General features: G+C 44.7%; 1 protein-coding gene across 2 annotated transcripts in view; it reads left to right on the top strand.

Moving 5' to 3' along the window:
* Positions 1–14,336, top strand: part of LOC136587051 (KAT8 regulatory NSL complex subunit 1-like) — a 70,405-nt gene that overhangs the window by 18,972 nt on the left and 37,097 nt on the right. For both annotated transcript variants that reach the window (XM_066585477.1, XM_066585476.1), the window contains exon 2: positions 12,607–12,751. In XM_066585477.1, the coding sequence (XP_066441574.1) occupies positions 12,607–12,751 (145 nt within the window). The remainder of the gene's footprint in view (positions 1–12,606; positions 12,752–14,336) is intronic.

Raw genomic sequence — 14,336 nt, 5'->3', positions numbered from 1 at the left:
CATTTTATGCAAGCATAGTATTCATCATTGGCTCAAACACCGTTCATTCAGTTCTGCTTCATTGGTAAAACTGAACAGCACCTGTGTTAATGCTGTGTTTTTGGTTTTTTTTTTTTAAACAATTTCTTTGTTTAAACTGATCGAGCAAACTCTCTCATAGTTTGCTCATTCGCTTAGACGAACCATTTCTCATTACGTGTTAAAATAACCCTAGTTTAAGGCCACTCTCGCACAACTCTTCTTACGGCGCTAAATGCAGTACAATGGCGGCGTTGACTTCAATGGCGTCTCACAGATGTAGTAATAATAATAATCTTTGTATAGTGCCAAGTTATTCCGCAGCGCTTTCAGGCATGGATAAATGCAAAACAATACAACAATTACAATATGAGATACATTGGGTTAAACAAAAATGGGTTGGGGTGGAACAGGAGGTGCAGGTGGTGGGGAACACAGGCAATAGGAAAATTTCATGTACAGATCATTTATTAGAAGGCAAACAGGGTGGGGCACCATAGGGAGGGGCGAGGGACTAGGTCAGGAGATTTGGTATGCTTCCCTGAAGAGGTGCGTTTTTAAGGCGCTGCGGAATATGTTGGCGCTATACAAATAAAGATTATTATTATTATTATAAGGCACGTCTGAAATTTCGTGCATCGGGAATTGTCCGGATGCCTTGGGGTAGAGCATTCCAGAGGATGGGTGCTGCTCTGGTGAAGTCCTGTAGGCGAGCATGTGAGGTTCGTATTACAGGGGTGTTTAGTCTGAGTGTGTTAGCCGATCGGAGTGAGCGGGCTGATTCGCTTTAATGCGGTGTTTTTAACTTCAATTTTTTAAGTGCTTTCTGTCCTATTTTTCTATTGTCCTATTACAAGCCGCTAAGTCAGTTAAATTTGTAGTCCTGATCAAAGCGTGTAAAAGCTCTCAAAAGCAATACAGGGTCTAGATGGTACATAAAACTCTGGCGTTCAGTTACTTTAGCTCTAGAGTAGGTCACTTCTCAGTTTGTTATAAATACTTACACAACAGCATGCTGAGTATTTTGCATGAAAATACTCCCAATCAGAACTGCATTTGTAATCTGTACTGCCGCCCACTACACGGGGGTCAGATCTGCTTTCACTCTGTACTGTGTTTTGCTGGGGTCAGCGGGCGCCAGAACAGCTGATTGGGGTCTTGAGCAGCAGACTTCAGTCGATCAGTTACTGACCTGTCATGAGGAGATATATCAATAAAACTACCTGGAAAAACCCTTTATAATGGGTGCGTTAACATGTTGTGGGATAACTGCCCAAGAGAAGCTTGCTATTAAAGTGGAACTAGAGCAAAACTGTTCACATGTAGAGGGAAACGAACACTATAGATCCGCTGGGAAGTTCCACACCATGTGAATACGCCCTAGGGCTGCGTTCACATATGGTGGTTGTGGCTTTTTTTTTTCTGTCCTTCCGCTATTAACCGCATGCGGTGTTTTTAAGGTGTTTGTTTTTTGTTTTTTTCATATACACACCTAATTACCTAATTGCGGAAGAACCGCAAATTGCAACAAAAGCAGGGGAAGTGGGGCAGTAGACATAAGGCATGCTACACTCATGATCTTGAATGAAAGGGAGTGGGTTTGTTGGATTATTTAGCCTTTTACCTGGTGGCTTGGCAATTGCAGGGAACTTGGAATATAAGCTTGCACTATTTTATACAAAAAAATATACATACAATTTTTAAGTCTGGCCAGTTGATGTCAATTTCTGAAACCGTTCCAAAAAATATTTTCTTCTGTCTAAATAGCTTGAAAACTTTATCATAATGGTGATTAAAGGCCTAATGCAATTTTGCAGTAAACTTATGACTTAAAAGCCATAGGAAGGAGCCGTGAATCGGAGTCCGGGAAAATTGAGGTGTCTGTTTTACCGACTCCAACCTTGCTTTGCGGTCCACACATTGAGTCGTACATGTGGCTGTAATTTTGATACGTACCCACATTGTCTGCAGTATTAGTAAATGGTTGTAGTTTACAGTATGTGTATATAATATAGCGCTACGGTTATACTTGTGAGCAGGAATGGCTTCATGTGTACAGTGACACTAGTGATGGCATGTTCTGTCAGATACTGATTTTTCAAACCACTTGATTTGCATATGGCGTGCAGAGATGAGGCTCTTTTCGCGGTGGGGGCATTTCAGCTTCTTATAATTTGAAAATAAAACACTTGGATATGTTTTTAGTTTTCATTCCCACCTGCCCCCCCCATCTATGGATATAATTCATAGATGGGAGGCTCCTGCCTCAATTAATTGAAGCCCATCACCGGCTTCTGCCCACCCAAGTCTTAGGCCTCATGTCCACGGGGAAAATCGGGCCCGCCACGGATTCTCCATGCAGAATCCCGCAGCGGGTTCCTCCCTTCCCGCGGACATGAGGCCTAAAAAGAATTACTTACCTGTCCGGCCGCTGCGGATCTGCCCTCTGTCGCATCCAGATATTCTTAATTCGGCCTGGTGGATGTGCTCGGCACGCCGGCGATGTGCTCGGCATGCCGGCAGTGTGCCGCGCGCATGCGCCGTGCACTCCCTTTTTTTAAAAACTCCTGCTTTCCCGCACTACCGCGCCAGAGAATAGAAATTCAGCTGCGGGTGTGCCGCGGATCCGGACTGCTTCCATAGGCTTCAATAGGAGCCTGCGGGAGACCCGCGCTAAAATGGAGCATGCTGCGGGTGTTTTCCCGCACACGCAATCCGCGCCTCAAGCTAAAATGACATCCGCATGTATTTAACTACCTGCGGGTATCCAATGCATCCCTATGGGGTGCGGATCACATGTGCGGGAAAAACACTGCGGATTTTTAATGTTTTGCCGTGGACATGAGGCCTTATAGGTGTATTCGGACTTTCTATCTGTCGGTTCTTTGCAAAACTTCTGCCAAAAAACTGCAGCGCTTCTGCAAAACTGCAGCGCAAATGTAAAATTTTTCTACACGACTGTTTGCTACATTTTTGTATAAATCATGATCGCGAAACCGGTAAGCATAAATACTTCTGGATCTCTGTTAGATCCTATTTGTAGTGTCTGTATCGCATCTGCAGTTAAGGTCACGCAAACTTGGGCCAGAACTCATGTACACGACTATTGCTCCTTGTCGGTTGCTGTAAGCATAAACCAGCATCGCTAATCATTCTGTGACTTGTCTATATACAGTATCTGAAACATTTAAAGAGCTTGTAGAGCCGCAACAGCTGGAATGTTTTCTGCTTCTAGGAAAGAATATTATGGCCCTCAAACTAAAAACTTAGTAGCCAATGATAAATATCTAACTGCATTTGACTACAGGGCTGCTGGGACTTAATTCCGGAATGGAGTTCTTACTAAATCCATTATCTGCCATCGAGGGACATTCCAGTTTCTTGGAGGCTGCGGGTGATGTTTTGGTGGATTAAAAAAAAAAAGTTAACTTTGTAAGGCCGCCTGCAGACGGGCGGGTCGGATCCGGCGTCGAGAATTCTCGCCGCGGGACCCGACCCCAGCGCCTGCAGGGAGGAGCACGTACTTACCCGCACCCGGCGGCCCCGGCTCTTTCATGTGCCAGCTGCCGGGCAGCCGGTGCATGCGCAGACCGGAGCCGGCGGCCGGGTGAGTGACGTTTCTGTGCGAGGCTCTGCGAGCCCCGCACAGAAATAGGACATGCCGCGGTTTGTTTGCCGCGTGACATTTTGCGTGGCCAAACCGCGGCCGTCTGCATAGGAGTGCGTATTGTAATGCACACCTATGCAGGCTTTCAGTGGTGGAAATTTCCGCCCGTGTGCAGGCGGCCTAAATCTGTCATTTTACATTCAGGGGTTTTCCAGTGTTCAATAGTTACCTTTCTAATATATGTAAAACCTGCAGTCACAGTATATGTAGCGCTGTATTGCCATTCTAAAATCTTTTATTAGGACTCCAGGTTTGTGCAGAGGAGTCGGTCTGCTCTGTTAGTACTAACCCGTTTATGTTCACTTTTTCTTTATTGTGGGCCATGTTTATCCACAATAGATCATACGCTATCCTGTTCTTTTGTGTTGGTTAATAACCTCTGAAATAATCTGGAAGAAGATAAAAGAAGTAGAAGGAAAATAAGTGAATCACTGAATGCCTGCACAATAGTGGGCTCCGTAGGAAGGATTTCAGGATTGTCCACCTTCACAGCTTCTACCTTTCCACTTCTATTGAAAAGAAAAACAAAATGTTCTGTTGCATTAAGGACGACAAATCTGCCCAAATGTATGTTACCAAGAAATGGGACACATGGGAGTTAGACTGCGGGATAGAACTTTACAGGACCTGTCTGTTACTATGGAGATGCATAGGTCTGCATGGAAGCCGTAGACGCAAAGAATGAATGTGTATTTTGACGGATATTTGCAGAGTTGCTTTATTTTTGGTTTTAGAGGCATTGGGGAAAAATTGGTCATTTAGGTACAAAGTATCAGATTTCTTCTCACTGGCAGAAACGTGTACAAAAAATGTAGTGTTTCTAATCTTATAGACAACAAACTTTGAACACACTTGTGCTTATGTGACACCCAATGTGATAGTGATTTGCAAATTGGCTTATTAAAGGTGTTGTCCCTTGCCGAAACGTGTTTTTTTTTTGTTTGTTTTTTGCATAGGCCCCCCGTTCAGCGCAGGACAAACCCAAGGGATGTGTTGAAATTTAAAAAAAAAAAAAAAATGTTACTTACCCAAATCCCCTCTCTGCAACTTCTTCCTTTTCCTCCAAGATGGCCGCCGGGATCTTCACCCACGATGCACCGCGGGTCTTCTCCCATGCTGCACCTTGGGCTCTATGCGGTCCATTGCCGATTCCAGCCTCCTGATTGGCTGGAATCGGCACACGTGACGGAGCGGAGCTACGTGATGACGCGTAGAAGGGGGGCAGAGCCAGAACGCTGCTCGTGCCCGGACCGACCAGAAGGGAGAAGACCCTTCTGCGCAAGCGCGTCTAATCGGGCGATTAGACGCTGAAATTAGACGGCACCATGGATACGGGGACGCCAGCTCAGGGAAGGGGAGTATATAACTTCTGTATGGCTCATATTTAATGCACGATGTATATTACAAAGTGCATGTATATGGCCATACAGAAGTGTATAACCCCACTTGCTTTCGTGGGACAACCCCATTAACTTTACTTTTTTTTTTCTTTTTTTTTTCTTTTTTCTTTTTTGCCAAAAACAACCCTCAAGTGCTGACCACTTGGGTTCTCTCCCTTCTAATTCGTTGACTACCTGTTTTTCCCATCTTGGCCATAAAAAGCCAAAATGGAAATACCTAAATGCTCTGTTCTAAACACCTGTCGGAAAGAGCTGAGCCTTGTTTCCGTAGCTCCTATTTACTTCAATAAGAGCGCCGGCTCTTTCTGTTGGCTCCAGCTGGTAGCCATCGCAGCAGTTTCCCATCTCGGCTGTGAAAAGTCATGATGGGAATATTCCTTTAACCCCTTGAGGATGCGGGCTCTGTGATTGGTTGCTATGGGCACCAAAAACGGCTTTTTATGGTTTAACTGTTAGACAGTTTTGATAAATGAGGACTGGTGGTCAATAAACTTGCTCCATGTACTTCTGTCTGGGGACAGATCATTTTTGCAAACTGTTATCCACACGGACATCCAAGATGGAATGAGAAAGGACAAAATGGGCAAATGATTGGTGGCTCCACCAGGGTGAGACTGGGGCTAAACAGCAGTCCTGAAACACAAATTGTCAACGCACAATATGACTCTTCTAGTGGGAATCACTTGTTGGAAATAACCAGAAATACTAAACTTAGTCCGTAGAATCAATTGGTGAAAGAAAATGTGGGGGTTGCTGCTCGAAAATTCAAGGAAAGGCAAAAAAAATGCAACTAAGGTTCCCAGGAAGACAAAATGACAATTTGTTTTTTAGCTTATAACCTTCTCCGGGTCCAGATTATACTGTATACAAAACGTCATGTCAGCCGGTCGTACAGTTTGTGCGTGACGCTCCAACAAACAGACATTGACAAATATATAGATGAGGCACAAATTCAAAATCTACAATGGACAGCTACATTAAACAATAAAGTTAAAAAGAAAAACCCTCCCCAAAAGTTTTTTTTTTTTTTGCTGGCAGTTGTATTTCTCAATGGTACGATGTAATGTGTGTGCATATGCTAGTGTTGCAACTTCAGTATTTCTAACCTGCTGGCCTTCACAAAGGATGCACAGGTGTGTAGGGTACACTGCTATAATTCATGTCACATTCCAGCATCCGTGTAGTAGAAAACGTTAAAGGGTTTATTTAGAGAAATTCAAAAAATAATTACAAAAGTCACGGCTACAGTTAGGCTGCCCGTCCACGGGCGAGTGTCATAGCATAATCTGCATCGATAAATCTCCCGCAGACCACGCTATGAAAAGGTTTCCATGGGCTAACTATGGAAGGCGCAGCCCACATCCATGTGCGGAGAATCATAGCGATGCTACGCTTGTGGGATTAAAATCACGGCATGCTAGGATTTGCTGCGTTTCTCTGCGGTGAGCCTATCGGTGCTCCGCCGCGGCGGATTATCGCTAGCAATATTCCGTCATGGCCGTGGACAAGCAGCCATAACCTGTTTCAGACGTACCGCTAGTGGTCGCGCGTTATGTTAAACTCTCCAGTTTTCATTGTGCTCACACATAAACCTCTGTAAAAAGGTCAAGTGAGGCAATGAAATGCAACCGGTCTCATGTGGCTGGAAACCTTGCCAAGGCCTAATTTATGAGCCCAGGCAGACCAGCGATGCAACTGACTGTTCTTGCCGCTGCTTCACTCCTACACTAACCTGCATGAATCTGCACTATTTGGACAGATGTGAGGACAGTACTGCCATGATTGATGCTGTCGTCTAAGTTGTCCATGTTTAGCCTCTTGCTGCATTAATAGGCGTCTGTGCATATTTCTATAATCCGTTACAAAATGCTCTTTCAGACTTACTTTACTGCTAAAGGTTCACTTGGTTCCCATAAGATAAATAGTAGAAGACCCGGAGCATGAAGAGGATGCAATCAAATATTCAGTTTTATTCTCCCATCATATAAAAGTAGTAGCGACGTTTTGGCCATATGGCCTTCTTCGTGCTCGCTTTACATGCATAGGAACGGACAATATATAGTAAACGGTCCCATGCCCACACACCCATCACAAATTCTCACCTCTTCACCACAGATGTCTTCACACAGGTAATGATTGATTACATCAAGGCACACCTGTCCGATGCTCCAATCACTCCACCTACTGTCCTCAGACCTCGCGGTAGCAGCGTCCCTGGAAGGCCAGTACGCATGCATCCCATACCTGTACTGCGCATGCGCAGGACAATGCTGTAAATCCTGCGGGACTAATGTCACGTCGGCTCCCAGCATCTGGACGTGTAACCACGGCAACCATAGTATCGTGAGATGTGCAGCCGTGCTTATATATAAACATTTAAACTACAGTCACATACGGTGTATAGCGGCATGTAACACCACCACATCACCAAAGGAGGCTTCCAATCTTGCCACTCGTGAGGGTTTTTCCTTGGTGGGTGTTGGTCTGCACAACAGGAGCCATTTTCCAACCCCCCCCCCCCCCCCCCCCCGCACTACTAATCATACTAATCACCATGTGGAGGTCTTTGCCAGTGAGGTACTCGGGGAGGTGGAATAACTTGGGATGAAAACATTGAGAAGACCCATTTCCTGGACAAACTATTACACATTTGCAGAGGATGCGGGATCCTATATTAGGGACACAACCCATTCTTTGAACAAGAGCACCCTTATAGAGGTGACAGAGAATACCATTCTTGTCTCCTTTGACGTCACAGCCTTATATACGTCCATTGGACACACGAGGGGCATAGAGGCAGTCAGGAGATCTCTTGAGTCTTCTGATATGTCCAGTGGGTGCACCAGCTTTGCCCTGTCGCTGCTGAGGTTAATCCTCGTGAACAAATTTTTTTTCATCTCTTTCCTCCCCTCCGGCTGATTCCAGTGGCAGGAGTCGCTAGCTAGCTCTGCCCCTTGTCTACAGCCAGCAATGAGGAGGCGGGATGGGGCGGCACTTAGCTCTGCCCCGTCTCACCCCCTCCCATTGCAATCAGCTAGAGGGGAGGTGAGGGGGGGGGGGGGGGGCGTGTTAGCAGTCACACTGCTAAACTCCCTCCCACTTTTCTCCGTCCGCTGTCATTGGCTCCCATAGGAGCCCATGCAGCGGCCGACGTATTCCGGCCAACAGAAAATAGTTCCAGGACTTTCTTTTGGGCCCGACGTAAAAATGCCCGGCGCTATATTGGCTGTGCGCTTTTACATCGCAGGAATACGGCCGTGTGATCTGATGCATTGGAATCCAATGCATTAGATCGTAGTGTATATTGGCCGACCGTGAAAACGGCGGGCCGATATACGCTTGTGGGTAAGAGCCCTAAGGGGTCAAGTATTTTGAGCAATTGAGACATTTGTGTAAATGTTTGCAGCTACTCTAAGACCAGGCTTACATAACTGTATGATGTGCTGTGTGAAAATGTACAGCATTTATCAGCATTTTACTCGCGTATGCCTGCATTTACAGTGTTTTATTTTAACACTCTGCACTGGTTTCGTGTGTGTGTGTGTGTGTGTGTGTGTGTTTCTTTTTGTTTTTAAGTCTCTTAGCAATATACGTGTAAAAAACAAAAAACAAACAGTGCCGTGTCATTGCGTATGAACTGCATTTTGAACACACCCATAGGACAATAGGGCTTTCGCACACACATGCAGCTTTTTATTTTTTTATTTTATTTTTTTCACATGTGTAGCATACGCATTAAATATACACAAGGGTGAATGGAGTAATGACAATCGATGTACTTTCATTGACTCCTTTTTACCATGTAATGCAAATATATTTTTTGAGCCCAGCCTTCTGTTATTACATATGCACTAGTGGCTGCCACTATCACACGTATTGCCCTAATAATTGCTGAGTTGTAAGTGCGGGCACAGCCTGGCTATTGGCGCTATTAGGGCTCATTCATAGCGGCGTATTCTAGTATGGGCAGCCCTCGTTCAGACGACTCATCACATCTAAATGGGACACTATTCCAGTACCTGTAAAGGTATGCTTTTACTGTGGAAACCTCTGCATGTCTAATGTGTGGATGTTGATGTAGATTTGAAAGGCTTGATTTTGTCGGTAATTTCGTGTTAGTCTTATTTTGATAGTGGAATCTTCTGGTCTGTGTGATGGTACCCTATGGGCTTTCTGTGGCGCGGCTGCTCATCTGCATTAATTTTCACAAATTGTGAATCTCCAGGTAATCCTATTGGTTTGACTTAATGCTCTGTGAGCAAACACTTTCTCATGAGGTCGGCTGCTGTATGTAATAAGCAGTTTTAGTGTGTGTGATGTGCAGGGTTAGGTCACCTAGTGCCGACGGGTCCGGCACTGAAAGTGTTGTGCAGTTCTAACTCCCTCTTTAATTGTGTAGTTTATAGCATCCTCTGTTCTCATCGCTCTTTCCAGGAAATACAACGGTTGAGCTGTAATTTCACTCTTGCACTGAGCTGTTGTATTACCTTCCCGCGTGACACTGAAAGGCCTTTCTGATAAAAGCATTGGCCTACAAAGTTAATCTGCCTTTACTGTGGAGATGCAGACTTTGGAGAGCCGGTGTGTGGCTGTATTAATGCAGTGTTTTTCTAGGCTGGTAACTATTGAGCCTGTGTTGTCTGAATCACATGTTCGGGACGCTGTCTTTACCTTAAATGCCAATTTATATTAAATATTACACTGCGCACTAGATGCAAAGATAAACTTTATTTACGAGAGGGCTTGATGCATCAGAACAAGCAATACAAATGTATCAATTGGACTGTTGCACTTTCCAGCTTCCTAATTAAATACCTAACTATGCCAAATGTGCCATGCAAACATTTTAATTGTATGCCATGAATATTCTGTGCCCTGTAACTGGTGGCTGTCGCCTCTTAAAAATCCAGCACCTGTTAAACAAGACAATTTATGAATTGCTGAATAGAATATTGAGCAGTTATCAAAAATGACCTGGGTTGACGTTATTGGATACTATTTATCTTAAAAGAAAATGTCCTAGAACTCAATCCTAGGTGGCCTTTTCCTCCAAAATTTAATTAAGTGACTTTTTAGGTTTAAGGCCGGCTGTCCACGGGCGTTGCGAAGTCCTGTGGCAGATCTCCTCCGCAGGTGCCGCACACGAATTTCCACCGGTCAGCCTAATCTAATACGCTGACTGCGGAGAATCGGGGCAATTCGCAGCATGCTGCGACTTGCCCGCCGCGACCGGAGAATCGCAATGATTCTCCGCTCGTGGACACGGGGCCCGCGCTAAAGAGTCCATTCTGTTTGGTATCTTACAGGAGAAACTAACATTCAGTAATTTTAAAGGGTTGTCCCCCCCCCCCCCTTACCCTATTTGATTGCCTATCAGTCTGGAGGTCTCCTCTGTATATTCCAGTCACTTCCTTGCAGTGCAGTCCTCTGTCTGATGCTTGTCAGACAATCTTGAGGGTGATACTTTTTTTATTTTCAATCAATTTCAGGATGCATCAGCCCGTCAATGGTTAAGGTTATACCACTTCTGCCTGTTGACGGGCATTTTAATTTATTACCTTCCCTATTCACCTGAATAAGGTACAGACCATAAGTATACAGTCAGGAGGATGAGCTGTGATCTCCTTTGTTAGAGCTGTGTGATTATCAGTAACTGTAATGGCATTGCTGGTGTCTCCCTCTAAGCAGTTTTTGTGGTAGATACATCTAACAGCATCACACATACTGAGAAATGAACTAGAAAATAAATCTATAACCCCAAGTAGTTCTGAGCTGGTCAGAATTTAGATCACATGACCATTTGAAGATTTGGACCGCAAGGGTACTTTTTAGATGTGCCGATTCTCGTTTGAACGAGCGAGTGACGTCATCGCTAACTCATTCGCAGCCGTGCAGACTGTTTAGACAGGCAAATGCATTGTTGGCTTGTTCAGTCTGTATGTTGATCGTTCAGTCTCTGTATATATTGAGAGGCACTAAACGTGCTCTATTTAAACTGAACGATAAGCGAATGAGCCAACAATGATTTTGGTGTTTGCATAAAATGTACTATTCTAGACTAAATGATTATCGCTCATTTCACAGATAATCGTTCCGTACTAAAGGCACTCTAAGACGTAACTAATTGAGGTAACACTAGCTCACTTATAAATACTGTGATGGCTGCGTAATTAATAAAATCAGTGTCCCTTTAACAAAACTCTGGGACTGATGTTGAGAATGGAACCTCCAACACTGATGTCATCAAGACCCTAAGTTACTTTGCACCAGAGCTCTAGATGCTTACTACATTGATTGCAAATACAAGCAAAAAAAATCATTAGTAGAAATGTATTTTTGCCCGTAGACTGATGTGTATGTGGAATTGCTGAGTTTTAATGAACTTCTGAGATCTGCCACAAAGCTGGATAGGAAAGGGGATGACCACGGGGACTCGTAGCCATCCAGAGAACAGGGGTTCTAAAAGTCCCCGCATGAATGGAGCTGATACCGTGCGTGCTACCACTCCATGTATTTCCACGGGAGCATTGGAAATGGCTGAGTACAAGCACTTGGTAATCTCCAGTGCTTCCATTAAAGTGGATTAGTGGCGGCATGCACGAATGTTCTGTTGTGTGCAGAAAATTGCGCAGGCGGCTTCCTTGGCAGTCAATGTAAACCGTTCGTCCCACAATACTTCTACAGTGAGCACTGCAGAAGTACTGTGCGAATCCACGTCACAGCCCAGTACTGGTGGGTCATGCGCTGTGCATGCTCCCCGGGTGAGACTCGTGGCAGAGAGGTGAATATAGGTCTCTTGAGGGTGTCGGATCTGATTCCGCTGTGATATTTCGCAGGCAGAATCCGACCCGGCTGTGGGCATGAGGCCTAAAGCTGCCAAAACAAAAGATGTGTTTTTTTTTTTTTTTTTTTTTTTTTTTTTTTTAATACGAATAAAAAACAAACATATTTTGTACGTAACCATGGGAGCTGCCATCTTACCTGAGCTGCAATTAACCGCCTCAGAGTTGCTGGTAGCGGCCTCATGGGTCCAGTGAGTTCTTTGGGAAACTATTCTAGATATGATCTATGACCAGTGCGGAAGTCATTGTGCAGGGAGGTGGAGGAGGTGAGCTGTGACTATTTCCTAATGTGAATAGTGGATCTGGTGTGTTGGCACGGTTGTAATGCCAGCTAACATACAAGTGTTCCCTACAGAACAGAAAGTGTCAGACTACTAGGCTTAATAATCAGTCTGAACATATCACACTATTGGGATTTTTTTTTTGTCATACACAGTAACACGAAAAACATAATTGCCAAAAAATGCCTAAATATGTTTAACATAACTTTATTAATACAATAGGTAACTGATACATTCTTATGGTTTAATACTTATTTGCTCACTTTTTCCAATTATTTGCTGTAAACTGTCAGTTTCGGTGTGTTGTCCTTATATTCATGTTCATTGTCCCCATTCAGTATGAATTATAATGAATTGTCATCTTACAGAATGATCACAAACATAACATTTCTTTGCAGGTCTAATGAACATGCAGAGTGGAGGTGGGCGATTGAGCGGGCGGCTATTATCTGTCGGTGGACATGGTTACAGGCTCAGGTTTCTGACCTAGAGTTTCGGATAAGGCAACAGACGGAGATCTACAAGCAAATCCGATGTACTAAGGTAACAATAAATGTTACTGCCTTAACTACTGCTTTGTAAATGCTGCAGAATTATGCAGATGTGAAGATAAAGGCCCATTTAGACACAAAGATCGCTTAAAAGATGGCTTTTGAGCGATCATTTTGCATAAACTACTAATTGGTACTAATGCCTATTGGTACCAATTAACAGCTTGTGAGCCACCAGGAGTTGTATTCAGGGAACAGATCAACAATGTTGAATGGCTGTGATTGGCTGACGCCATGTGAGTTAGCCAATCACAGCCATTCAATGATGTCATTGAATGGCTGTGATTGGCTGACGGCGCGTGAGTTAGCCCATCACAGCATTAGCTTTCTGGAGGGTGGGGATTTCAAGCCCCGCCTCCAGAAAGCAATGCTCTGTCGGGGGCGATGAGGGAGCGACAGCATGCAGCAGCGCCGCAGAATGCCGGGGAAGGTGAGTGCTTTTTTTCTTTTTCTTTTTTTAAATTGTATTTCAGACGTATAAGGTGACAGTTGGGGGGTCCTCTTATACGCCCCGTCGCCATATACGGTATGTGTGTGGCTAGAACTCTTAATATCTGGCTAAACCAGTTAGAATTACATATTCAGAGCAGAACACTCTGTGAACAGATTTCTAGATTCACTACTGGTTCTTAAGGTGGCCGCAAGATTCTTGGCACACACGACAGCAGTCTGTCAAATTATCAGAACGTACCGCAGCCTTGTATAATTCCAAAAGTAGGGTTTTATGGCTTAAAGGGGTTCTTTCAGCAAAAGAAAGAAAAATTATACTATCCTGTCCTGCATCCCTGTAGAGTCTAACCTGTTGAAAGAGAAGAGTTAAAAAAAACTAAAAAAAAATAAATAAATTCGCCTAATCCCGTTGTGCTTGGTCCCTCCATTGTTTAACTGGTGCGTGAGGGGTCGGCTCCTGTGCGCTCCCGTTGACCTGGCCGCGTCTAACCTCTAACATCTATTGAGTGTCGACGGCGAGTGCGCAAGCATGTCAGGAGGGGGGACACATGCGCTCTCGCCATCGACTCTCCGAGGACAGCGGAGGTTAGACACAGCCAGGCCAATTAGTTGGCGACGCGTTACTTGTGACTCGTCGACCACTGACCCCGGCAGCAGGGCTTGCTGTCCGGCACTGGTCTGAGCAGGGGTGTAAGCTGGAGCTTTGCCAGCTTCTGCCCTGCGATAGGACGGCTGCCGGAGGGAGAGGAGACTACCAGCAGGTTCCTGGTGACCGGTCCCGTATGAATTTTTTATATTTTTTTTCCCCCCCTGACAGAACCCCTTTAAATCATGAAAACATGACGTCAAAAAATAAGTGGGTACTTTCCCTCCCATGATCAGTTTCTAGTCAGACCAGATCTAGATAAAATCCTGCAGAAGGCTTCACACAGGAAAAGGTTTTCCTGCGGTAAGACCACAAAAAGGCCTTTTTTCATACCTCAGTGCAAAATCAAGAGGCTAGCAGAGGTAAAGTCAAAACGGAACACTGGAGTTGTACGTAAGAGGGTAGAGGAAGACCCTTCCTCTTAACCCCAATCCAAAAGGATGATCTAAGACTAAATCGGTGACGCCATTTCAGTAGGGGC

The sequence above is a fragment of the Eleutherodactylus coqui genome, chromosome 12, assembly GCF_035609145.1.
Source record: "Eleutherodactylus coqui strain aEleCoq1 chromosome 12, aEleCoq1.hap1, whole genome shotgun sequence".
Lineage (NCBI taxonomy): Eukaryota > Metazoa > Chordata > Amphibia > Anura > Eleutherodactylidae > Eleutherodactylus > Eleutherodactylus coqui.
The sequence above is the reverse complement of the archived record's forward strand: the minus strand, read 5'-3'. Positions and strand labels throughout refer to the sequence as shown.